The sequence below is a fragment of the Lampetra fluviatilis genome, chromosome 17 (assembly GCF_964198595.1).
Source record: "Lampetra fluviatilis chromosome 17, kcLamFluv1.1, whole genome shotgun sequence".
Classification (NCBI taxonomy): Eukaryota; Metazoa; Chordata; class Hyperoartia; order Petromyzontiformes; family Petromyzontidae; genus Lampetra; species Lampetra fluviatilis.
In genome coordinates this window covers 14,024,837-14,050,750 of record NC_136291.1, presented here as the reverse complement: position 1 = coordinate 14,050,750, position 25,914 = coordinate 14,024,837, and the positions used below count along the sequence as shown (strand labels likewise).

Genomic DNA, 25,914 nt, shown 5'->3' with positions numbered 1-25,914 from the left:
GCCCTGCCCCTCCCACCCGCCCCGAAGCCCATCGCCCACCCGCCCTGAAGCACCCCCCCCACCCCGAAGCCCTCCCCCTCCCGCCCCGATGCCCTCCCCCCGCCCACCCGCCCCGAAGCCCCCCCCTCCTACCCGCCCCGAAGCCCCCCCCCCCTCCTACCCGCCCCAAAGCCCCCGCCCCCCGTGCTTGACTCGCACCCTCCCCCCATGTCCCCCCCATCACGTGACGGGCGGCGCCACCAATCGCGAGGCGGAACCACGCAGGGTCGCGAGCAGCGGTAAGGTGTGCACTGTACACCCAACACTGCACACTACACTGTACATATTATACACGACACTGTACATATTATACACGACACTACACGCGACACTGTGCAAACTAAAAGACCGCACACATTGCGCACACTAACACTACGCCTACCAATAGTGTAAGCACTGTACACATCAACACCGTGCACACTGAACCTGCTAACACTACGCACTGTACATACTAACACTGTACACACTACAGTATACACTGAATACACCAACACAATATACTAACACTGTGCACACTAACACACAGAGGTGGGACAAAGTCATTGTTATGCAAGTCCAAGTCGAGTCGCAAGTCATCAAATTCATGACTCGAGTCTGACTCGAGTCCAAGTCACATGACTCGAGTCCACATCTCATAGGTGGGACAAAGTCATTGTTATGCAAGTCCAAGTCGAGTCGCAAGTCATCAAATTCATGACTCGAGTCTGACTCGAGTCCAAGTCACATGACTCGAGTTCACACCTCTGCTAACACACACTGCACTCTAACACTGTACATACTGAACATAACACTGCACACTAACACACACTGTACACTAATATTCTTTACCGAAAGACCCAAAGAATATTAATTCCTGCAGTCACGAAAACTTTAAGTCAAGATTTAACTGTACACTAAACATACTAACACACTCTAAACACTAAACACTAACACTGTTCTGTTTTCGGCGAGAGTTCAGAATCTGTCCCAACTGCACACTACACACGCAACATACTACACGTATTATGATGTTGAACTTCTTTCACACCGTACGTAGCTAACCGTGCTAATCACAGGGGCGGGGGAAGGACAACAAACCAAACATAACACACTCCACTACCATCGTAGTATTGTATGCTTGCCGACATCTTTTTTTGAGAGCATATTAGTCACTAACATGCGACTGAAGTTAAGCTGACCACATCCATTCTGTCATTGATGACGGCAGATGACCGTTGTCATTGGCTTCGAGGGGAGTGCAAACAAGCTGGGGATCGGCATTGTGCGAGATGGTGTCGTCCTCTCCAACCCACGCTGCACCTACATCACCCCTCCTGGCCAAGGTGGGCTCTTGCACAACGTACGGTCACCCCGGGACCGGTAATATTGACGATTCCTTTTCACATGGCGTCATTCGTGAAAATTCCATCTCGAGATGTGGGATTTGTAACGCGCTGCGCAGATTTTGCACAGGCGCAGGAATCCGCAAACAAGGAGGGAAGGCCGCTAGAACCGGCGCCAACTATTGCCCAAGTTCTGTGGTCCTACATTCGGGTGTTTGGCCAGCTCCATTCATGAGTGCTAATACAGTACATGGGGAATGTAATGGGCTAATTGAGGACTGTGAAGGTGATGGGGCTGACACCATCACCACCTCTACCGCCACTACCGCCGCTGCTGCCATCAGCACTACCACCACTGGCCACCATGGTCGCCGTTGAGGGGTGGTAAGGAAACTCCCCTGGCAAGGGTAGCACCACTCATGCTCAGGTGATCTCACCTACTTGGGAGTCAGTCTGTGTATTACACACACACATATAGCCAAACGAATGCAAGAAGCACCTGGGTTCGATACCCGACTCGGGCACCTTTCTGCGTGGACTTTGTATGTTCCCCCCATGTTCTGCATGGGGTTCTTACGGGTTCTCCGGTTTCCGCCCATAGCTTAAAAACCACACACAATGTAACCGGTATTGGCCAAACATCATAATGCTGAAATATTACTTTACCTGAAAATTACTCAGAAACCTCTCCCTCTCCTGTGAAAACTTGGCAGGACCTTCCTTAAAAAAAGTCTTGAGACTCAGTGAAGCTTCCTCTGTAAATAACCAGAAATAAAGAATGATTGAATATATTTGTTGTAGCTGCTATCTCCAAATTTAAGCTAACTTTTGTATTATGTAGTTTTTTTCATCAAACTAAGACCCATATCTAAGAGAGAGGGTGCTTGAGAGGGTGTTTGCCTCTCCATATCTGGTAGTTTGGCAGTGTCAAGCAAGTCTGACTGCTGATGAGACGCTTAATGTGAAAACCGTTTCAGAGTTTTGCTTGTGTTGAAACAATGCTGCTGAAATGATTGACTGCCGGAAGGCCGTGTGGGATGTGTAAAACAGTACTATGTTGAGGGATGGATAAGTCAAGGATAAGGCGTTTTTATTGTGTGCTATTGGAGCAGGGTTTCTACCGCGGGACACAGCTAAGCACCACCAGGAGCGAGTGTTGGAGATCTTGCAGAAGGCTCTGGATGAGGCAGGGATTGCACCAGTCGAGATTGACTGTGTTGCATACACAAAAGGTGAGTGTAGGAATTATTGTGTTGGCAAGATCGTTTTGAATGATTGTCCCTTTGCAAAGAAAAATCTTTAAAAGTAGAATTGTTAAACAACGACCGGAAAACTGGTAATTGTCATAATCGTTTAATGGTTTAAAAATGTAGGAAGCGGTAACCGATGATTCCAGCGGGGTGTGGGTAATGGGTGCACCGATTGGCACACGTGGACGTGCAAACAGCACGGTGGCACTAGTCACCGCATGCACACGGCCCCTGTGGTTTGCAAGTGCAGAGTGCTACTATCACACTTAAATAAATTTACATTTATAGGAAAAAAAATCTGTTTTATTTTCACTTACCTTGATGCTGGCTTGCTTGTCAGAAGGGGCACAATGAGTCACCACAATTGCACACACACACAGGGGGCAACCTCGCACACACACTCACCAACAACAACGATCCCCTGTATATCCTTAACAGACTGTTGGGGCAAATGGTGTTAGCGAGCACCTATGAAGGCTGGCATGGCACACGAGGGCGTGGGTGGCCAACAACACGCCCGGCTGCTTTGTCTTTCCAATAGTGATGTTTGCACACCACACCAGGTACTCATTTGAGGCTGAGTCGACCTAAGGGAGGCCCATGACCAGTTTAGATAATCACCACTGGTGTTGGTTGTGAGCGGGAATCGAACTCGGGTCTTCGGGTTCATCGTGCAGCGTGTTTACCACTACACTACTTTTATACCCACACACTCACTTTCACACACACACGTGCACGTGCCAGTACACACGCACAAACACTCACTCCCAGCGCAAGGCTGACTCATCACATCTCACAGAGGATCGCGTTTTAAGTCAATGTAAAAAAAAATATATAAATAATTTTGGCTTGATTGTACATCGGGTGTAAATCGAGGACTGCCTGTAATTATTCAGCATTGGGATGTTTGGCCAGTACCACAACTACATTGTGTGTGTGGGTTTACCTATGGAACGAAACAAGAGAAGCCACGCAGAGGAAACCCATGGAGAACAGGGGAAGAAAATGCATTGCCGCTGCGCCACCACCCTGCTGCCCAATGTGGTGCTTTTTGAAGCAATTGTGTGGATGCCAGCGATGTCCGCTCCCAACGTGTACCTCGTGTGCAGGCCCCGGGATGGGCGCCCCGCTGGTGTCCGTGGCCCTGGTGGCACGCACTGTGGCCCAGCTGTGGAGCAAGCCTCTGGTGGGAGTGAACCACTGCATTGGCCACATTGAGATGGGGCGGCTCATCACTGGAGCGCACAACCCGATAGTGCTGTACGTCAGCGGAGGCAACACACAGGTGAGGGTGGGCGAGTGGTCTGTGGTGTCTTCGAGGTGCTTGTTTGATAATTATAATGGGTGGAAGGAGATGCGACCGGTAACAAACATCCCCATCAAAGTTACCATCGGTAAGAGTGAACACGTTTCTTGAATTGAGTAAAGTTACAAGAGCTTGGGAACATTTATGATGGTAGGGAATTCGAAAGTGAAGCAGTGCGAGGGAAGAAGCTAAAGGAGAAGTGTTGTGACCTGCAGTGTGATGATTGAGTGGGTGGGTTGTTGAGTGGGTGCTTGGGTGAATGAGAGTGGGTGCGTTGTTTTGACCTGCAATGTGGTAGTTGAACACAGTATGAATGAGATTCAATTCTGTTAAATAGACACTCAATATGAGTGGAGAAATCAACGAGTGAACTTCACACCAAAAGTAACCATGGTAGTTACGAAAGAAGAGTGATAAGGAGGCAACTGAATGCCAGTGAGCATGGTTAGAGAGTAATGGAGACTTTGACGCCTGTATGCAATCTACACCAGGGGTCAGCAACCTACACATCTGGAGCCACATGGGGCTCATTAAGGACTGCTTCATGACGTTATTTATTAAGGACCACCATCTTGTATTCACATGGACCTCCCCTAGGTCGACTCAGCCTCAAACGAGTAAGTGGTGTGGTATATCAACATCGCCACTGGGGAAACAAAGGCGGCCGGCCGTGGTGAATCCAAGTCCCGGGCGAAGCCGGGTAGTAAAGCTAGTATTTCATAAATCTTGTGTTCGGTAACTTCTGTTATTTACCTTTCTGTTTCGGTCTTGGTCGAAAGTGTAGTTAAACTTTCGGTTTCGGCTTTGGTTTCGGTCGAAAGTGACGTTAAACTTTCGGTTTCGGCTTCGGTTTCGGCCGAAAGTGAATTTTTTACTTTCGGTCTGGTTTCAGTTTTGGCCGAAACCAGAAATTTTGTTTCGGTCGGCCTCTAGTTTGCGGCTCTTGAAATATTAAGTTTTTTACCAAATAAAATAATGGCTCGTCTTGTTATTTTGGTTGCTGACCCCTGGTCTAAGCGCTACATGAAGAGTGTCCGCCAAGGACGCCTGCTGGAGGTTGTTATGTGGACGTCAATTTATTATTATACTCTTAATTCTTTCGGAAAAGTCACGTAGGTAAAAAAATGAAATTAAAATTAATAAAAATAAAACAATAAAATCACGACGTTTCGGAGGCAACACAAGTCTCCGTCATCAGGTGGGACCGTCACAGCCAGATTTTCTGCATCAAGTGAGGCAGGGATTCAAGATGCAAGCCCTTAAATACAAGTTAAGGGGGAGGAGAGGGGGGGGAGGAGCTTATCAGAATGTGGTAGCCAATGAATGGAACGTATCGGGAGGGGGGGGGGGGCGGGGCTAAAAGAGGGCGCGAGGTACTCGTGGGCGTCCTCGGCGTGAACGTGTTTGTGCGCAAGTCACTGTGGATGTACATGATAGAAAAGAATCGGAAATGTCCATGTTTGTACCAGTGTTGGCTGACAATAAAGAGAGTACTGTTAAACGCTGGGGATGTTAACACTCGGTAAAGTAAAATAGTGCATGTCAGATAAGATGGTCCAAAAAATGTGTAGTTAAATCTTTTTTGCATGGTTGATAACATATTTCCAATGATTACTAAGTTTGTACCCATCATCACGATTGAAATTATGTCTGTGTTTGTATATCTGAATGGCTTCGTGTACAAACCTTTGATGGTAGCCAGAGGGTTTGCAGAGCACCTTAGTCTCGGAAAAAACAATATCATGAGAGCCCACCGCGTTGTAGCAATGATCGGCAACGGTGGAAGACTCAATTTTGCCGTGTTTCAGATTTGAAACACTGCAAAATTGAGTCCGCTCCCAACACTGCAAAATTGAGTCTTCCGCCGTTACCGATCATTGCTACAACGCGGTGGGCTCTCATGATATTGTTTTTTCCGAGACTAAGGTGCTCTGCAAACCCTCTGGCTACCATCAAAGGTTTGTACACTAAGCCATTCAGATATACAAACACAGACATAATTTCAATCGTGATGATGGGTACAAACTTAGTAATCATTGGAAAGATGTTATCAAGCATGCAAAAAAGATTTAACTACACATTTTTTGGACCATCTTATCTGACAGGCACTATTTTACTTTACCGAGTGTTAACATCCCCAGCGTTTAACAGTACTCTCTTTATTGTCAGCCAACACTGGTATAAACATGGGCATTTCCGTTTCTTTTCTATCATGTACATCCACAGTGACTTGCGCACAAACACGTCCATGCCGAGGACGCCCACGAGTACCTCGCGCCCTCTTTTAGCCTCGCCCCCCCCTCTCCCGATACGTTCCATTCATTGGCTACCACATTCTGATAAGCTCCTCCCCCCCTCTCCTCCCCCTTAACTTGTATTTAAGGGCTTGCATCTTGAATCCCTGCCTCACTTGATGCAGCAAATCTGGCTGTGACGGTCCCACCTGAGACTTGTGTTGCCTCCGAAACGTCGTGATTTTATTGTTTTATTTTATTAATTTTAATTTCATTTTTTTACCTACGTGACTTTTCCGAAATAACTAAGAGTATGAATCCTTGCAGTCACGAAAGCTTCAAATCTAGAATTAATTTATTATTATTTCACTTGTTTACTCGGGAAAGTGTCACTGAGTCTCAAGACTTTTTCTAGAGGGTCCCGCAAGTTTTTGCAGTTGGGGTTGATGCTCCCGCTGTGTGTAATCCCAATTGAGTTATTTTCAGGTGATTTTTCAGCTTCGGGATGCTTGGCCAATACCGTTAAAGTGGCTTTTAGTTTATGAGAGGTAATCGGAGAACCCGGAGAAAACCCATGCACAGGGGTCGACAATAAAAATTTTAAAAACTCAATATTTCTATAGCCGCAATTTATGTGAATATTGTCACGAAGTGGTCCGTAAAGGGTCGCATGCAGCTCCGGAGCTGCAGGTTTCCGACCCCTTCCCACGCAGAGCAGGAGGAGAACACAAACTCCATGCAGAAAGGTGCCTGAGTCTGGAATGGAATCCAAGCCCCTGGAGCTATGAGGCGGTGCGAGTGTCACGACCACACTGTCACCCCGCTGCCCAGGCAGTTGACGATAGGGGTTATGCTAAACTGAGCGGCAGAGGCCAACGCTTCATAGGAAAAATAGTTTTCATATGAAGATTAAAATATTGTCATGCAAGTCACATTGTTATCTGGCAGTGAAACGGGTTGACAGTGACGCACTTTGCAGGTGATTGCTTACTCTCAGAGGAGGTACCGCATTTTTGGGGAAACCATCGACATCGCGGTGGGAAATTGCTTGGACAGATTTGCTCGGGTACTCAAGGTAAGCTCTGACATCCTTTTTTTTATCTGACACATGCAAGGATGAGTTTTACAAAGCAACTCAGTGGCCTGTTATGAAATTAAATATACAATCGTAATACAGCTTTCATAAAATCTAGTTAAATATTGCAAAGTAATAACAATAGAAAATGTTTGTGAATGAGAAAATTTGGAGCTCATATTTACGTGGGCCTCCGTGTTATTGCTGTTTAAAGTAATGGACTCTATGAATAGTGCAGTGTCTTTAAAAATTACTCACACCGACATGTCACCTGCTTACACTTTATTACTCCTGTTCACGCGCAAGTTGTAGGCACTCCTATATCTATCTTTGCAGTCACATACACTTGACTTCTCCCCGCTCTCACCTATTCTGCACCTCACCTATCCTGCACTCAGCAACTCTGCACACAGCAATTCCACACTCAGCGGCTCTGCACACAGCAACTTCGCACTCAGTGGCTCTGCACACAGCAGTTCTTAGAACTCTGCATCTCCACCGCTGCCCTCACCTACGTTGCCTCATACCCGCTCACCCGTCTGTCCCGGGTGGGGGGTTCAGCCAACACCTGCCCGGCGACGGCTTGAGGGTTGAGGCTTTGTTGACGGCTTGAGCGGCAGCGGCGAGATGTCTTCACTCTTGGTTCCCGGGCAACTCAACTCCGCTCACGCACACTCCCGCTTCTATCCCCCTGCTCATTCCGAGTCCTCACGTGCTTCCCCTTAACCGCTGCATGCCCGGCGCCTGGTGTCCTCATTAATCCCTTATCATCACCCCCCATCTCCCATGACCCCGACGCCAACCTCCGGCTTCAACGTTCCCATCTGTTCGACCTTGTTTGCACCCGCTTCTCCCCTTAATTACTGTCGCTTTGTCGGTGCAAACCTCATGTTGCAACGTGCACACCTGTTTGCCTTCAGTTGCACCAGCTTAACTGCGCACAAAAAAAAAATATGATTGTTTTGTTTGTCTCTTAGATATCCAATGATCCAAGCCCTGGATACAACATTGAGCAAATGGCAAAGAGGTATGACAAATGCAGCATTTTGTAATTTGGCAATGCAATAACACCAATGTTCTTGCATGTGTAAGGACAGTACGGGGTGATGTAGGGACAGTACGGTTCCCCATGGCCATGGTTACTAATTAACGTAACGGGAACAGACAGGGACACGTTAAGGTAATGTGGGACCTAAGCAATGTAGGACCTAAGCAATGGCGGAGCCAGGATTTTCAGGTAGGGGTGGCAACCCCTCCAGCAATGAAAAATAGGAGTTGTTAGTAAGGACATGTCCCTTGCTTTTTATTTGACGCGTGTGCAGCGATGGTGCAGCCATCGATCGAGGGTCGAATTCGAACCGCGTTGTGTGATCGGCATCGCGCTCGCCGAAGGTGTTTGCCTTCAGGGAAGTCGTGTCCTGTATACGCAACTACGCACAATTCTGTGAGTCACTTATAACTGCTTTGCCGTTACTTATTGCCAATTATTGACACAGGCTATTGTTCTATCATCTCATAGAGTCCCTGGCACGTAATAATATGCTACACAGTGGCAGTGGGGGTCGCAAAATGCCGATTTATCTCCATATATACAAACGGCAAAGTTGTGAATTTGTGTGTCTGTTCAAAATGTTTAGCGTACTTCCCGACATGCAACAAACTGGAAATTTGCCAAGTGGGTACTTTCCAGACTGTACACCATGCAAAAATTATAAAAATATACTTGTTTTTTTTTGGGGGGGGGGAGCTTAATAATGCATATATTTTTTGCATGGCAAGTGAGCTGTAACGTCAAATCTGCCATGTGACCCGCGCATGTGGAAGCGTAACGCATTGTAGTGTAGTGGTTAGTGCGCTGCGCTACGAACCCGGTGACCCGCGTTCGATTCCCGCTCACGGCCACCACCGGTGACGATTGTTTTAACCGGTCCTGGGTCTCCCCTAGGTCGACTCAGCCTCAAACGAGTAACTGGTGTGGTGTGTGAACATCGCCACTGGGGAAACAAACGTGGCCGGGCGTGGTGCTGTCACTCACCCCCTCGTTACTAATAAACCCCAATGATCCGATCGAAATTAGGGATTTCGATCGGATCATTGGGAGGGCACGTGCCACCCCACCCCCCTCACTGGCTCTGCCAGTGGACCTTCTTCTTTAGTGCTGCCTAACGGCGTGTGCGACTTCACGATGATATTGGTCCCGGTCTAGCACGGCGTGTAGAGTTTGTGCTGTTGTTAATTGTAGCCATGTTTTGATGTTACTGAGCCATGTCGTTTTTGGCCGTCCTGGTCGTTTTTTCCCTTCGATTTTTCCTTCCAGGATTAGCTTTAATAGCTGGTATTTGTGGTCGTTTCGGGCAATGTGGCCTAGGTAGTAACACTTCCTGCTAATGATGGTCTTCAGCAGTTGCCTGTCAGTGCCCATATCTTGCAGAACTTGTGTATTGGTGGTTTTGGCTGTCCATGGGACTTTCAGCATTCTTCGATACAGCCACATCTCGAAAGCTTCGAGCCTTTTTGTTGCTGTTATTGTCAGTGTCCACGTCTCAACTCCGTACAGCAAAATTGACCAGATGTAGCATTTCAGTGTGCGCAGTTTCAGTGATGTACTCAAGTTGCGGTCTGCAAGGAGTGTTTTCCATTTAATAAATGCTTGCCTTGCTTGTTCAATTCTGCTCTTGATTTCGACTTCATGGTTCAACTGATCGTCAATGATTACACCAAGGTATTTAAATCGGTGTACTTGTTCCAATTTTTCGCTACCAAGCTTGATTGTTATTTCGCTTGTAGTGGACCTAAGTGGTTGCTAATAATGAGTGATGCGACAAGCGTTGACAGGGTCGCGTGAGGGGAAGCATGGGACCGAACGGTCGTAAATTGTAATAAGGGCAGATACAGACAGGGCCAGGTGCGTTGAGAGAGGGTTCGGTAATAGGGGCGTGGCTGGGTCGTGAGGGGGATAAGAGCCGGCGCGAACCGGGGCGCTTGGCTGCTGGTGTGGGGGAATTGCCATCGCCGTTGTCACCTTGGAGCGGGTCGTCTTCATCATCCTGGAGTAGACACCTTGTAGTCTTGGAAGGCTAGAGCTATGTTGTCTCAGAATAGAGCTATCTAAGTTACCCAAGTGTATATAGTCACTCGTAGTTACTCGTTAAGTTATAAGTGAGTCGGCGGACTTTATTCATAATAAATATACATATAACGGAACAAGACAATGTCTCTGAGAGCTACATTACACATGCAACAAGCTGACTTTGTATTGGAATCCTTGTTGATGTTGAATGTAAAAAAACGTCAAAATGATTTCCTGCTGAAATGAGCACCAATGTGGCACTCATCTCCTATTTACAGCCCTGAGCAAGTAGTGAAAATTCCACATTTATACGACGGGAGAGTCTATCCGTAAGATAACCACTGTTGACTACCCCGCAAAATCGTACTCATTGTATTGATCGAGGAGGGAGGGGTGATGGACTAGGTCATCCACCAGCCATGATTTGAACTCGCATCCTCCCCATGGTGAAGCCCCTGGCTCCAACGCCGATGCTGATGTTGCCAGCCGGTCGTGTGTGGCGTGCGCTGTGCCTGACCCCAGAGGGAGCTTCGTGGAGTTGCCGTACACTGTCAAGGGCATGGACGTCTCCTTCTCAGGGATCCTCTCCTACATCGAGGTGAGCGCATAACAGCAGCCTAGACCTATAGGTTTCATTACACTGATTAGCATGGATTCTTATCGTATTCGCGGCGAGCCCAGGGGTCAGCAACCTGCTGCTCCGGAGCCGCATGTGGCTCTTTAAGGACTGCTTCATGACGTTATTTATTAAAGATCACCGTCTCGTATTCACATGCATTGCGGCTCTTGAAATATAGAGGGTTTTTTTTACCGAATTTGAAAAAAAATTATCTTGTAATTTTTTTTGCCGACCCCTGGACTAGCAGGACATTTTAGTGAGCCGGATCAGGGCTCCCCCCTCCTACTCCAGCTAGTCGGGGTTTTACTCTGCTTATCTTCTCCAAAATAATGCTCACCATTGCTGTGTTAATAGATATTATTTAGCGCCGGTCATTTCGATGCAACGATCCATTTGGTGCCTACTAGTGAGATTTCATTGTGGTGTATCTACGGTATCTATCCTCTTGGTCTTGTTCCCTCCTTTGACTCTTATGCCATCGCCAGTCTTGACCATCGGCCATCATCCCGTCATGTGATATGTCCTTCCCAAGCCCATTTACCTCTCCTATCGATCAACACGATGAATGTATGTTAAACTTCTTTCACACCGTACGTAGCCAACCGTCTTAATCAGAGGTGTGGGGGAAGGACAACAAACTAAACAGAAAAAGCAGTTCTAAAGCAATGACTTTCAATTTATATGATTTAAAAGTGCGTAGCTCCAGTGGCTTCCTAACATCAGAAGGAAGAGCGTTCCAGACGGCCCCAGCATCACATACATACGGGAACAGTGGGTTGCACGTCAGTTGTGCATCAGTCGTGGCATCTGGCCCAGGCAAGAGGTGCGAGTGTGGCTGGGTGGCCTCCCCAGCACGGTTTGCGGGGAGCTCTCACCACGTGAAATTGGGCATGTGTGGTCTGTGCATGCGGCACGCAGGAGGCAGCGCAGAGAATGCTGGCGAGCGGCGAATGCACTGCAGAGGATCTATGTTTCTCACTGCAGGTATGAAATTTGGGGCTACGTCATGTTCTATTTTATCTTGACTTAAAGCTTTCGTGACTGCAGGAATTCATATTCTTTGGGTCTTTCGGTAAAGCCACGTAGATAGAAAAATAATAAAAATATCACGACGTTTCGATCGCAACACAACCAATCATCATCAGGTGAAAAAATATAGTGGGAGAGCTGCTGAGGCAGGATGTTATAAAGATTTGAGATGGGTGTCAGCTAAATGCAAAGATAACCTTATTTCCAAGTTCAACCTCCTTTCCAAGAAGAAGCCAGATCCACACATTAAAAAGTTAGACGGTGACAAGATTGTTATCAATCAGAGTAACAGCCCAATTTCCGACAGCCTAAAATCGGTTCTAGCTAAACGGTTGAATTTCGCAGTCACCCCTAAACATCCCAGTTGATAGTATCATTGCCCAGGTTGATGTAGCCCTTAATGGTTTGGGATACATTCTTGCAGATGTGGAAAGATCGGAAATCGCTGCAATCCTCAAAAACGCTAAGACACAGCAACATCAGCAAGGATGAGCGCTTTGAGCTTTCCAACTAAAAAAGAGAGATGACATAGTCATCCTCTCAGCCGACAAGGGCAATGCCACTGTAATCATGGACAAAACCACATACAATAACTCAGGACCTACTTAATGATGGCAGCTATACCAAAATCAATAGAGATCCTACCAACCACCTGGTTACGAAAACCAACAATATCATCACTGATTCGACATCTTTAATTGAACCAACCTAGCGGCTTTCCTTAAAACCTTCTGCTGCTAGACACACCCAGATTTTATGGCTTACCAAAAGTCCATAAAGAAGGTACACCACTCCGTCCTATCGTCTCCACCATTGACTCACCCACCTAGAAACTGGCCCGATTTCTGAGACCTTACAACCATTCACTGGTAAGACCACCTCAGCTGTACTTAACTCAGCTCACTTGGTATCTTTAATTAAGGACATCTCACTGTCTCCAGATGATCTGCTTGTCAGTTTCGATGTAGTATCTTTGTTTACCAAAGTTCCTGTGCCTGACACCATTGCAATAATTGAAGATTTGGTCCAACAAGGACTGAATGCTGATGTACCGGCCCTGGTTAGACACTGCCTCACCAATACTTACTTCACCCGGAATGGAACATTCTACAAACACGTTGAAGGTACCCCATTGGGTTCTCCGTTATCTTCAGTTGTAGCCAATGTTTTCATGGAAAATTTTGAAACAGATGCCATTCAGGCATCCACCCTACATCCTTCCTTGTGGAAGAGATACATAGATGACATGTTTGTCATCTGGCCACATGGCCTACCAGCTCTGGGTCAATTCTTCAACCACATTAATTCCAATACTCAGCCATCAAATTCACCATGGAGGTGGAAAAGGATGGCAAGTTACCATTCTTGGATGTTTTAATCGAAAAGAGACCAGATGGCTCAATGGGACACTCTGTCTACAGGAAAGCCACCCATACAGACGCCTAACCTAAAACCTGACTCCCATCACCATCGATCCCAGAATAATTCCCTCATCAAAACTCTACACCATAGAGCTCGTTGTATTTTACCAGCAAAACGTCGTACTCAAAAATTGTAAATGTTGTGTATTCACTCTTCAACACACCGGTGGGCTAAAGTAGTGAACTATTTGTCTTTTGTCAACGTGACACTTTTTTACAGGTGGTGGAGGGCTACGACACATTTATAAATAACGTGATCTAACCCAAAAACGTTTATTATGAATAATATTGGTCGTGAAAGCCTACGTGTTAAAATGTCTTTACATTAACAGGCTAAATGTCTCACTAACGCAGCCAACGTTGCTCGTTTTCCTCGATGTGGCGGTGGTTTTCGTTTTTCTTACGTTGACATGCTAATCTCTCACAATACAATGGCCACCTCCACAGCTTCGTCGTCCTGGAGGTAGCTCAGCTCTCCGATCTTACATTGACATGCAAATTTCATCTCTAGCCCCACCCACTTCGCTTATGACCCTTGGGCTACAAACCTTTATAACATCCTGCCTCAGCAGCTCTCCCGCTATATTTTTTCACATGATTACGATTGCTTGTGTTGCGATCGAAACGTCGTGATATTTTTTATAGTTTTTCTATCTATGTGGCTTTACCAAAAGACCCAAAGAATATAGTATTGTATTTTGTTATAATCCCAGACCATGTGTAATTGCTATTGTAAGTCATGTGGAGTTGACTTGTAACTAATATGTTCATATTTGAATGAGAACTTCAAAAACTGGTTGTTATATTTTGCATAATATCTGAAATACAAGTGTTTTTACATCCATAACTCAGAATAGTTGCACTTGGGTGGCAGGGTGGCACAGTGGTGACACATTTGCCTCAGCAAGAAGTTCCTGGGTTCGAGTCCTGTGTGGAGTTTGTATATTCTCCCCCTGTTCTGCTACGATTTCCTCCGGGTTCTCCAGTCTCCTTCGTGTTGAGTGTGTCTCTGATGCGTGCGCTGCAGGAGATCTTGTTGAGTGTGTGTGTGACGCGCGTGCTGTAGGAAACCGTGTTTGCGATGCTGGTGGAGATCACCGAGCGTGCCATGGCACACTGTGGAGTCAGGGAGGTGCTCATCGTGGGCGGAGTTGGGTGTAAGAATCAGCAACCCTCCACACCGGACCCCTGCGTGTGTGTGCAGGGCTGTTCACTTCATATGCGACGCACCGGGCAGCGGGCTCGAGCAGCAGCATGAGAAAAATGAACCGGCGGGTGATTGGGTGGGCGCCAGGGTGGCGCTGTGCTCACATTGAGAAACATGAATTGAGATTATTTAGATTATTTTGCGCTATAAATGTCCAAATTATGGGTCACTTTGTTAAGTGATCATTTGTGGCCAAGTCGCTTCTGAAAAAAACAAGTTAATACCTCAGTCGGCTTTGTCTGGTAGGACGGGGATGGTTTAGTTGCATTTGTATGTGTTTGGGTGATTTGTTTACCGTATACATTACACTCCTATAGTGTTTTTGGTATTGTTTGTTGTTGTAACGTTCTGACCCGCCTCTACTGGACATCTGTGAAAAAGAGCTTTATAGCTCATCGGATTCCTCCAGTATAAATCGTCTGTTAACTTGGTGTGGGAACCATCCATTAAGGTCACATGCCCCATGAATGCCATGCATAATATACGCTCATATAGTCTGTTTTTCATTGTTAAAGTGACTAAATGTGTGCTATTAAATTCAGATTAATTCTCTCATAAAACATGTATTTTACAGAAGAGCATGAATTATCAATTTCGTACAACTTGTGAAATTTACCGCGTATCTGCTTCACTGAAGGTTATCGCTCTCCTGACTCCGCGCCGTCATGTGGCATCTTTGAGGATAACTCGCCAGACGGTGGCTCTCACCCATGTGCACAGGCAACCTGCGTCTGCAGGAGATGATGGAGGTGATGTGCAAGGAGAGAGGAGCAAAGCTCTTCGCTACTGATGAGAGGTGAGCTACAGCAGTGCTTCGGAACCATAGAGCTTATGTCCAGTTCGGTGGCTGCACATTTGTTTTAGAGTTTGCCAGTGCACCCGGTTGCTGACAATGGACGTGGAGATTTCAAGGGATGTTGCCTTTTATTCTTAAACTCCAAATCTGTACACGAGAAGCATTGCACGGGGCCTCTCACTCCACGTTAGGCACAAAGCGTGCGCCCGTGATCCATCAGCACGGAGGGCAGGCTGTTGCCCGCGCAGGATCGGTGGGGCCTCGCTGTTCCGCTTCTTGCCCACGTTACTGCCAACATTGGCGAGGGGTGTACAGGTATCCCTCGGGTTACGCACGTTCGGTTTACAAAATTTCGCGTTCACCCAATTGACAAATTGTCGATGCTTTTCGATAAACGAAATAAAATTTCCGCCTGAACGGAATTTCACTCCGGCCACGCGCCGGGAGATCTTCAAACAAGAAGCACCACCCGGGAAGCTGCCTCATCCATCCGCGACAGCGTCAAGGTGTCCCTACAGTGCAACAGTAGTAATGCCTCCATATCACCTTTCCAGGAATTCCAAAATGAAAATCTTTTGGTGAGATCCCTAAAAAGGTAAATATAACCTTTAATTAATTATTATTCAATCGTTCAATATTTGATCTTTATTACTTTTAAATAGTGAAAAGTGACATTGGTGTATATATTAATGGGAAAAGTCATTCCAATTTACGAAATTGCATTTTTCGCGTTTTTCGAAGCATGTATCCCTTTTGTAAATGGAGGAGTACCTGTAATTAATTACATCCAGATGTGGATTCTTAATGAGGGCGGCTTCTCTCAGACTCCTACCACACACCCCGTGCCACACCGCTCGTAGCACAGGTGAGAGATGACCAGGCACGAGGTTGCCAAAATTATTGAGAACAGCAAAGTGCCAAAAACAAATATTAAATTCAGTGAAGCAAAAGCCTTGAGAGAATTGAGAGCAAATAAAGATACCCAAATTATTGCTGCTGATAAGGGCCGATCGACTGTTGTGATGCCCCGTGAGGACTATGATAATAAAATCTAAGATTTACTCTATGAAGTTACCTACCTTAAAATTAAACGAGACACAACCAGCACCTTGGAACGTCTGATCAAACCAAGGGCATCAAAACCACCAAAATTGTATGGGCTACCAAACATTCACAAACCTGATGTCCCATTAAGACCCATAGTTAGTACAATAGGCTCTGCCACGTACAAATTAGCACAATATGTAACGAAACAAATACAGGACCTCTTCGTTCATCAAAAACTCTGAACATCTCGTAAATATAATGAAAAATATTAAGCTTAATTCTGATGATATTCTCGTAAGTGTTGATGTGACCTCTCTGTTCACGAGGGTTCCAGTCAACGAGTCAATTAAATTACTCGAAACTCTGGTAACGAACAACGGTTCAGCCAAAGATATCCCAAGACTAGCTGAACACTGTCTAAAGAACACTTACTTCTTGTGGCAAGGTGACATCTATAAACAAAAGGAATGAGCAGCAATAGGCTCTCCTTTGTCTCCTGTGATAGCGAATTTGTACATGGAAGATTTTTAAACAAGCGCAAAAGCTTCAAGCACACTAAAACGATCTGCTTGGTTTAGATATGTGGATGACACATTGATGGTCTGGCCACACGGCAAAGATACACTGAACGCATTTCTAAATCATCTCAACTCAAAAAACCCATCCATCCAGTTCACCATGGAAGTGGAAGCTGACAGAACTCTACCATTTCTGGATATTCTGCTCGGACGGGGTAGAAATGGTAAAATAACACGGTGTTTACCGAGAGAAAATGCATACTGACGCCTATCTGAATGCAGAGTTACACCATAAATCTGCTGTTATCAAGACGCTCATTCATCGAGCTAAGAAAGTGTCAGATGGTGACAATCTGAGAAGTGAAATTCAACATGTTAAAATGGCGCTGCAAATGAACGGTTACAATGATGCACAAATCAACAGGGCATTGAATACCAAAACCAAATCAAATAACAAGAGCATTGAAACGCCCAAGTAATGATCAAAATATCGTACATTCCGGGAGTAACTGATAAACTAGCCAGATGTTTGGAAAAACAAAACATCCGAGTCAGATTTGGCACAGTACATAAAATACAGATATTAATATCTAGTACAAAAGATGTATTACCGAAACTATCAACAGAAGGTGTGTGCAGGATTAACTGCACGTGTGGTAAATGTTATGTTGGGCAAACAGGACGAATGATCAGCACGAGACTAAAAGAACAGAGAAATATTCAATTCTCCCAAATGCAACTGTCAGCAGTAGCAGAAGACGTGTGCCAACAAAAGCACCCAATTGATGTTGAAGTTTTGTACAAAACTAGCTACTACTGGCCAAGACTAATTAGATAATCTATCGAAATTGAAAGAAATAAAAAAAAGCTTTAACCGTTCAGTTAGCTACCGTCTTAGTGCTGCGTGGAAGCGAATTATCAAATAATATTCTTAGGTTTTTTCGGTAAAGTCACGTAGGTAAAAACATTAAAAAGTAAAATAAAATAAAAATAAAAATCACGACGTTTCGGAGGCAACACAAGCTTCCGTCTTCAGGTGGTACCGTCACAGCCACGACAGCTGTATCAAGTAAATGAGAGATTGCAGGAGTTACCACTGCGTTTATATAATGGTTGGAGAAGGTGGTGGGGCAAGGGCCGCATACTTATTATTAATATGGTAAGGTGAGGTTTGAGACTAAGAATAGACTGCATAACAAAGGCTGAGCCTTTGTTATGGAGAGGTGCGGTTTGTGACTCAACCTGTAACAAAAAGACCACCACTAAACATGGTTAAACAGTAATGGTTGTCTGTCAAATAAGATTGGCAAATAAGTGTAGTTAAATCTTTTTTGCATGGTTAATCACATCTTTCCAATGATTACTCAGTTTGTAACCGTCATCACGGTTGAAATTATGTCTGTGTTTGTATATTTGTATGGCTTCGTGTACAAACCTTTGATGGTAGCCAGGAGGTTTGCAGAGAACCTTGGTCTCGGAAAATACAATTTCATGAGAGCCCACCGAGTTGTAGCAATGATCGGCAACGGCCGAAGAATCAGTTCTGCCGTGTTTCAGATCTGACTTGTGCTCGCGGACACGATCAGAAACATGACGTTTCGTTTCTCTAATGTAGCAATCACCACAAATGCAACTCAATTTGTAGACTCCAGGATACTGTAAGTCAGGAACGACATCCTTCACAGATGGAATCAAATCACGGATTTTATGCACTGTACTGAATCGGACTTGGATCTTATGTTTGTTTAGAATTTTGGAGATCTTTTTGGTCACGCCTGCTATGTATGGCAACGTGATAGTTTTGGTCGGAGTTTCATGTGGCTGTTTTTACCTACGTGACTTTACCGAAAAAACCTAAGAATATGAATCATTGCAGTCACGAAAGCTTCAAATCTAGCATCAAATAATACATTATTTAAATGCATTCCGACAAAGGGCAGCGCACTTCAATAGGGATTACCGTTGGTAGGGCTATTTTTATAAACACAATAGACAGGAAGGACACGTTCAAAGGGCTCGCATAATACACATGCATAATGTACGTTGCCTCAGTAATCCCCCCCCCCCCCCATCATTGTGCAAGAGCGCAGAAGGGTGGTCAACACATCTACGCCTCTATATAAGGAACGAAACAGTAAGACTTCTCCACAAATCTGGCTGTCGCCTGATGAAGCTAGTTGTAATTACTGGCGAAACGTCGTACTCAATTTGTAAATGTTGTGGCTTGGCTCTCCAACACTAGTGACGAATTGGCATGTTCTGTTTACGTGACAACCCTTACTAGTTGGCTGTGTCGGGTGGTGGCGGGTTTTAATGACACATTTATACATTTACGCGATCTAACCCAAAACACCTCTTATGGATATTGGTCGTGAAAACCTACGTGTTAAACTGACAGGTGAGAGAGATTAAATGAAACGTTTCCATGTGAATCAAAGCTGAAGGGAGCTGCTGCTTTGTTACAGAAAATAAAAAATGTCAACGTTTCAGGCAGTGGCCCTTCATCAGAGCTTAGAGGATATGGGCAGTAAGGCAAGCTCCCATGCAGTTGCAAATCGCACTGTACGCGATGGGGCTCTCAGACAACTGATACATTTTACCAACCATCTTCTTGGTTCTTTCGGTAAAGTGACGTAGAAGGAAAGTAATAAAATAATAAAAATAAAACATAATAAAATAATTCTCACACAAACATTAGTGACTGGAGGAATCTATACTCTTTCGTTCTTTCGGTAAAGTCACGTAGGTCAAAATAATAATAGATCACGACGTTTCGATTGCTTGCATTGTGATCGAAACGTCGTGATCTATTATTTTTTCTACCGACATGACTTTACCGAATAAACCAAAGAGTATAGTTAATGAGCAGTTTTAACTTCACATTAATGGGATTTAAGTATCTGATGTTTTACTTAATTTAAATCTATTCTTTCCACGTTTTTGATTTGGGATTATTCATCACTATCACCTGAGAGAGAGCTTTGTAGACAAAAGAGAGGCAGTGGCTGAGATCTTTGAATTATCACGTATATTTCTTCCACGGTCCTCACAATGTAAGTGCAGATATATTCAGGAATTGGTTGCACACCACTGCCAATACAGTTGTATTACAATTGCAGTGTGTGCAGCAGTACATAATTTATAACGCAGTGCTTCGTAATGAGAACAAGAGGTAAAACCATTTGTACCAAGACCCTGCTTTGTTATATTGTGTGGGGAGATGTAGTGTAAGCAGTGCACTGTGCTACGAACCCGGCGACCCAAGTTCGATATCCGCTCACGGCCAACACCAGTGACGATTATCTGAACCGGTCCTGGGCTCCCCTAGGTTCACTCAGCCTCAAATGAGTACCTGGTGTAGTGTGTAAACATTGCCACGGGAGACGCATGATGCTGGCCACCCACCTACTCGTGTACCGTACCGGCCTTCACAGGTGCTAACAGCACTTGCCCCAACAGTCTTGTTAAGGTTAAACGGGGGATCTTTGTCTTTGTGCACGAGGGGAGTGATGGTGCAGTTTAAGCGTACTGTGGTATGAACCTGGCGACCTAAATTCAATTCCCACACAGACAACACGGGTAATGGATCTGAACCAGCCCTCGGTCGACTCATCCTCAAATGAGTACCACGTGTGGTGTGTAAACATCAGCATTGGGAAAAAAAGGCGGCCTGGCGTGGTGCTGGCCACCGACCCCGTGTGCGTGCCGGCCTGTGTAGGTGCACGCCGACTGCATTTGCCCCAAACGGCCTATTAAAAGCTATCCGGGGGATTTTTGTGTGCACACATTTGTGTTTCAGGTTCTGCATCGACAACGGAGCGATGATAGCTCAGGCTGGTTGGGAGATGTTCCGATCAGGCCTCACAACAGAGATCAAAGACTCATGGATAACGCAACGGTAACGTAATTCATTGAGCTGCATTTAGAGTATTTGGCGGCTATACATTTCCACTGCTGTTTGGTTATTTCGGTAAAGTCACGTAGTTAGAAATAAAATAAAACAAATTACGACGTTTCGATCGCAAAACAAGCGACCTTCATCAGGTGGCACCGATACAGCAGGAGAACCGCTGACATAGAAAGAGCTGCTGACAACAAGAGTTTATAAAGGGTTGTGGTGGGCCCAACCCAAGGGTAAGTGGGCGGAGCTAGAGAAGGAAGAAGGGGGGGCAAGGGGGGGGGTGAGAGGGGGGTGGGCGCAGGTGATCGGTGGAAGGCAGAGAGAAGCTGTGCCTGTGGAAGACAGAGACGCTGTGCCTGTGAGGCCTGTGGGGCCAATGTGGGAAATTAGCATGTAAATGTAAAGTACCTTGTAGATAACATGACTGCTTCTTCTGCTGCAACAATGTCCTCCAAATGTAAGGTTAGCCTTATTGCTAAATTCAATAACTTCTCAAAAAAGAAACCAGATCTACACATTAAAAAGCTAGATGTTAACAAGACTGTTATCAATCAGAGTAGCAGCACAATCTCCAATAGGCTAAAATCGGTACTAGCTCGAGGGCTGAATTTTGCTGTCACCCCCAAACACATCCCAGTGTATGATATAATTACCCAGGTAGATGTAGCCCTCAAAAGTTTGGGACACATCCCGACAGACGTGGCAAGTTTGAAATTGCCACCAACCTTAAAAATGCTAAGAAACCCATTAGTAACATCAGCAATGACGAGCGCTCTGAACTCGACAATTTGAAAAAGAGAGATGACATAGTCATCCTCTCAGCTGACAAGGGCACTGCTCCTGTCATCATGGATAAAACCACATACAACAACAAAATCCAGGACCTTCTTAATGATGTCAGTTACACCAAAATCAAGAAAGATTCTACCAACTGGCTGGCTACAAAAAACAACAATATCACCAATTCGACTTCTCTAATCCAATGAAACAAGCAGCTCTCCCTTAAACCTTCTGCTGCTAGACCACCTAGATTCTATGGTCTTCCAAAAATCCATAAAGAACTCACCTACCTACAAACTGGCCCGATTTCCGTCTGAGACCTTGCTTCCATTCACGGGCAAGACTTCCTCAGCAGTACTTAATTCAGCTCACTTGGTCTAATCAAGGACATCTCACTGTCTCCAGACGATTTGCTTGTTAGCTTTGATGTAGTCTCTCTGTTCACCAAGGTTCCTGTACCTGACACCTTAGCAATCAATGAAGACTTGGTCCAACATGGACTGAATCCTGATGTACCAACTTTGGTGAGACACTGCCTTACCAATACTTACTTCACCTGGAATGGCACTTTCTACAAACAAAATGAAGGTACCCCCATGGGTTCTCCCTTATCACCAGTAGTAGCGAATGTTTTCATGGAGAAATTTGAAACAGATGCCATCCAGACATCCAACCTACATCCTTCCTTGTGGAAGATATACGTAGATGACACTTTCGTCATTTGGCTACATGGCCTGTCAGCACTGAACAAATGTCTCAACCACATCAATTCCATACACCCATCCATCAAATTCACCATGGAAGTGGAGAATAATGGTAAGCTACCATTCTTGGATGTTTTGATTGAAAAAAGACCTGATGGCTCTTTGGGACATTCTGTCTACAGGAAAGCCACCCACATGGATTCCTATCTAAAGCCTCATTCCCACCACCATCCGGCTCAGAAGAATTCCCTCATCAAAACACTACACCATAGGGCCCACTGCATCTCCGACCAACACCACCTAGCCAGTGAACTTGAACACGTACACCAAGCCCTCAAGATGAATGGATACTCGGACCGCTCTTCACAAAGCTGTTTCTCCAACCATGGAGAGACAACTGCCAGAGAATCCAATCAAAACCATCACTCCACCATACATAGCAGGTGTTACCAAAAAGATTTCCAAAATCTTAAACAAACACAAGATCCAGGTCTGATTCAATACAGTAAACAAAATCCGTGATCTAATCCCATCTGTGAAGGAGGTCATTCCTGACATGCAATACCCTGGAGTCTACAAACTGAGTTGTACCTGCGGCAGCAGTTACATTGGGGAAACGTAATGACATGTCTCGGACCGTGTTCGCGAACACAAGGCAGATTTGAAACATGGCAGAACCAATACCTCTGCCATAGCTGACCATTGTTATAACGCTGTGGGCTCGCATGATATTGTTTTTTCTGAGACCAAGGTGCTCTGAAAACCGCCGGGCTACCTTCAAATATTTGTGCGTGACGCCATCTATATATATAAAATCGCAAATCTGTCTGTCTGTCTGTGTGTGTGTCTGTCTGTCTGTGTGTCGCCGGACCATACGCAGTTTCATTGGACGAAATGTGAGGGATTTACGAGACACGATTGGTCCGTTTGGTTTTCCACGGCGGTTGCCCCTGGCAACGGGTAGCGACGCATTCGCTGCGGGGTGGACGCCATTTTTAATTCCCGTTAAAAATATGCGCACGCATTAACACGCGACTCTGAGGTAAATTCATCAAAGTTTCACGTCCTCTTCACTCCCCCCCCCACCCCAATGTGTGCAATTACTATTATAGGGTCGGTAGATAATAAAATTATAGCGATTAGACAGTATTATTGTAGCGCGGGGGGGGGGGGGGTAACGGCCCCAGTACCCAGCCTCAGCCGGGTGGGCAATTTAGGCGAGGCCGGAGGCTCTGCACGGTACTAGGCCTCGACACCCCACCACACTATAGGCCGTACATATTACTGCACAGCGGCCGAGGAGATCGTGGCTGGGGGGGGGGGGGCAGGGGTAGCAGCCCATCTGTGTATATATGTAAGGTTATTAAGAAATATATTTGTCACCCGGGCAACGCCGGGTACTTCTGCTAGTCCAGATATATAAACAGAGATAATTTCAACCGGGAAGATGGGTACAAGCTGAGCAATCATTGGAAGGACGTTATTAACCAGGACGGAATTCGCTGTAATACTTCCATCCTGCCTGGCGTTTTGTAATTTCTCACATTAACAGGGCGACCTTCCCCATCCTCATCCTTTTTACATACTAATTTACATTTACATGCTAATTTCTCACATTGGCCTCACAGGCACAGCGTCTCTGTCTTCCACAGGCACAGCTTCTCTCTGCCTTCCACCGATAACCTGCACCCACCCCCCTCTAACCCTCCCCCCCCCTTGCCCCCCCCTTTCTTCCTTCTCTAGCTCCGCCCACTTACCCTTGGGTTGGGCCCACCACAACCTTTTATAAACTCTTATTGTCAGCAGCTCTCTCTCCTGTGTCAGCGGTTGTCCTGCTGTATCGGTGCCACCTGATGAAGGTCGCTTGTGTTGCGATCGAAACGTCGTGATTTGTTTTATTTTATTTCTACCTACGTGACTTTACCGAAAGAACCAAAGAGTATGGATTCCTGCAGTCATGAAAGTTTCAAATCATCATTTCCACTTCGTTTGAGCTATCATTTATGGGCAGGTCGCTTCTGACAAATAGCGATAGCTAAGTAGGTCCTACTTAGTAACATAGTTAATTGTGACAGTTTTAATCAAAATACCTATAATTACTTATAAATTACATTTTTTTTTACCAATTATGAATCCTGGTATTAGTTAAAAAAAAGAGTTTTAGTTAAATTACTGATCTTTTAACTATGATACAAAATATAAGCATGTTTAAACACAGTTGCTGAACCCAGGCCCAAAATGTCGAGGCAAGCAATAAAATAGGACTAATCAAAGGTGTCATAACGCCACATTTCTTGAATTGAGCAAGGTTTCGATTTAAAGCTTTCGTTACTGCAGGGATTCATATTCTTGGTTCTTTCGGTAAAGTCACGTAGACGGGAAAGAGACGATGGGAGAGAATTCCCAAAAGCCGAGCAGTGTGAGGGAAGAAGCAGAAAGTGTGACGTGGGAACACGCCGCACCTCCGATGAGCACGGTTGGCTATGTACGGTGCAAAAGTAGTTAATCATACACTACACTATTCCGCACCTCCGATTAGCATGGTTGATGTACGGTGTGAAAGAGATTTAACATACGTACATATATGCTGGAACATTTCAGCTGATTCACTCTTTCGTTCCTCATTTGTACAAATCTCTACTGGGAAACGCAGCGCGCTGCCTGTGTAGTCAACGTTGTTGCCGGTCTCTTCCTCTTTTTTGTTGTGCTCCACAGATTCCGTACGGACGACATGGAGGTGACTTGGAGGGATTAATTGAAGCAGAGAGAACACAATTCCTGTTGTTCACCGAAGTTGGCGAACCACCCGATATATTATCTTGTATATCTTTGTTTTCATGAAATAAACTGTAATATTCCATTAACTTTATTGCAGTTAAAGGTTTGGTTGAGTACTTGACAATAAGATAATAGATTTGAAGCTTTCGTGACTGCAGGAATTACTCTTTGGTTCTTTCGGTAAAGTCACGTATAAAGAAAATAAATTTAATAATAGAATACAACTTTTCGATTGCAACACAAGCAACCATCATCAGGTAAAAATGAATGAGAAAACAAACATGGTAAACTGAGAAATATAATGCAATACAACACAGCTAACACAACAGTCAACACCCTACCTGGTTGATTACGTTCTTCCAAAGATTGCTAAATTTGAGAGACAAAACACAGACACGGAGACACATAGACACACAAGCAGAGAGGGACACACTTAGACAAACAGAAAGACAACACCTCAGTGTCGAAGCCCTAAATATAGAGGGGGGTGGGGCAGAGAGAGAGGGGGAGTGGGATTGGAGTAGAGAACAATGAGAGAGTTGTGTGAAATTCCTGCCCATAGCGGCCGGAGGAGAGACAATGGACTTATACACAAACAAGCACAGCAAAATTTAGAGAGAGAAACAGGAAGTTTGAGAAAACAAATGTAAAAATTAGGAAGTGTAATGCAATGCAACACAAGAGTCTGTTAACACACAGGTAACGCATAGCCTGGTTAATTACATTCTTCCAAAGATTGCTAAATTAGAAGTTGCATTGCATTACACGTCTAATTTTACTACATTTGTTTTATTTCGATTTAAAGCTTTCGTGACTGC

At 45.2% G+C, this 25,914-nt stretch overlaps 1 protein-coding gene across 3 annotated transcripts; it reads left to right on the top strand.

Annotated features, from left to right (window-relative positions):
* Positions 1-194: 194 nt before the first annotated feature.
* On the top strand, positions 195-25,182 carry OSGEP (O-sialoglycoprotein endopeptidase). 3 transcript variants are annotated; one of them, XM_078864219.1, is made up of 12 exons: positions 195-278; positions 1,247-1,361; positions 2,474-2,593; positions 3,721-3,896; positions 7,131-7,226; positions 8,204-8,253; positions 10,819-10,894; positions 11,834-11,899; positions 14,432-14,522; positions 15,293-15,368; positions 20,733-20,831; positions 25,034-25,182. In XM_078864219.1, exons 2-12 carry the CDS (start codon positions 1,247-1,249, stop codon positions 25,071-25,073), a joined length of 1,005 nt encoding a protein of 334 aa, XP_078720345.1. In that variant the 5' UTR covers positions 195-278; the 3' UTR covers positions 25,074-25,182. The 3 variants fall into 3 exon arrangements, with proteins under 3 accessions (XP_078720345.1, XP_078720348.1, XP_078720346.1); XM_078864220.1 differs by having other exon boundaries at positions 251-283; XM_078864222.1 differs by lacking the exon at positions 20,733-20,831.
* Positions 25,183-25,914: the final 732 nt, after the last annotated feature.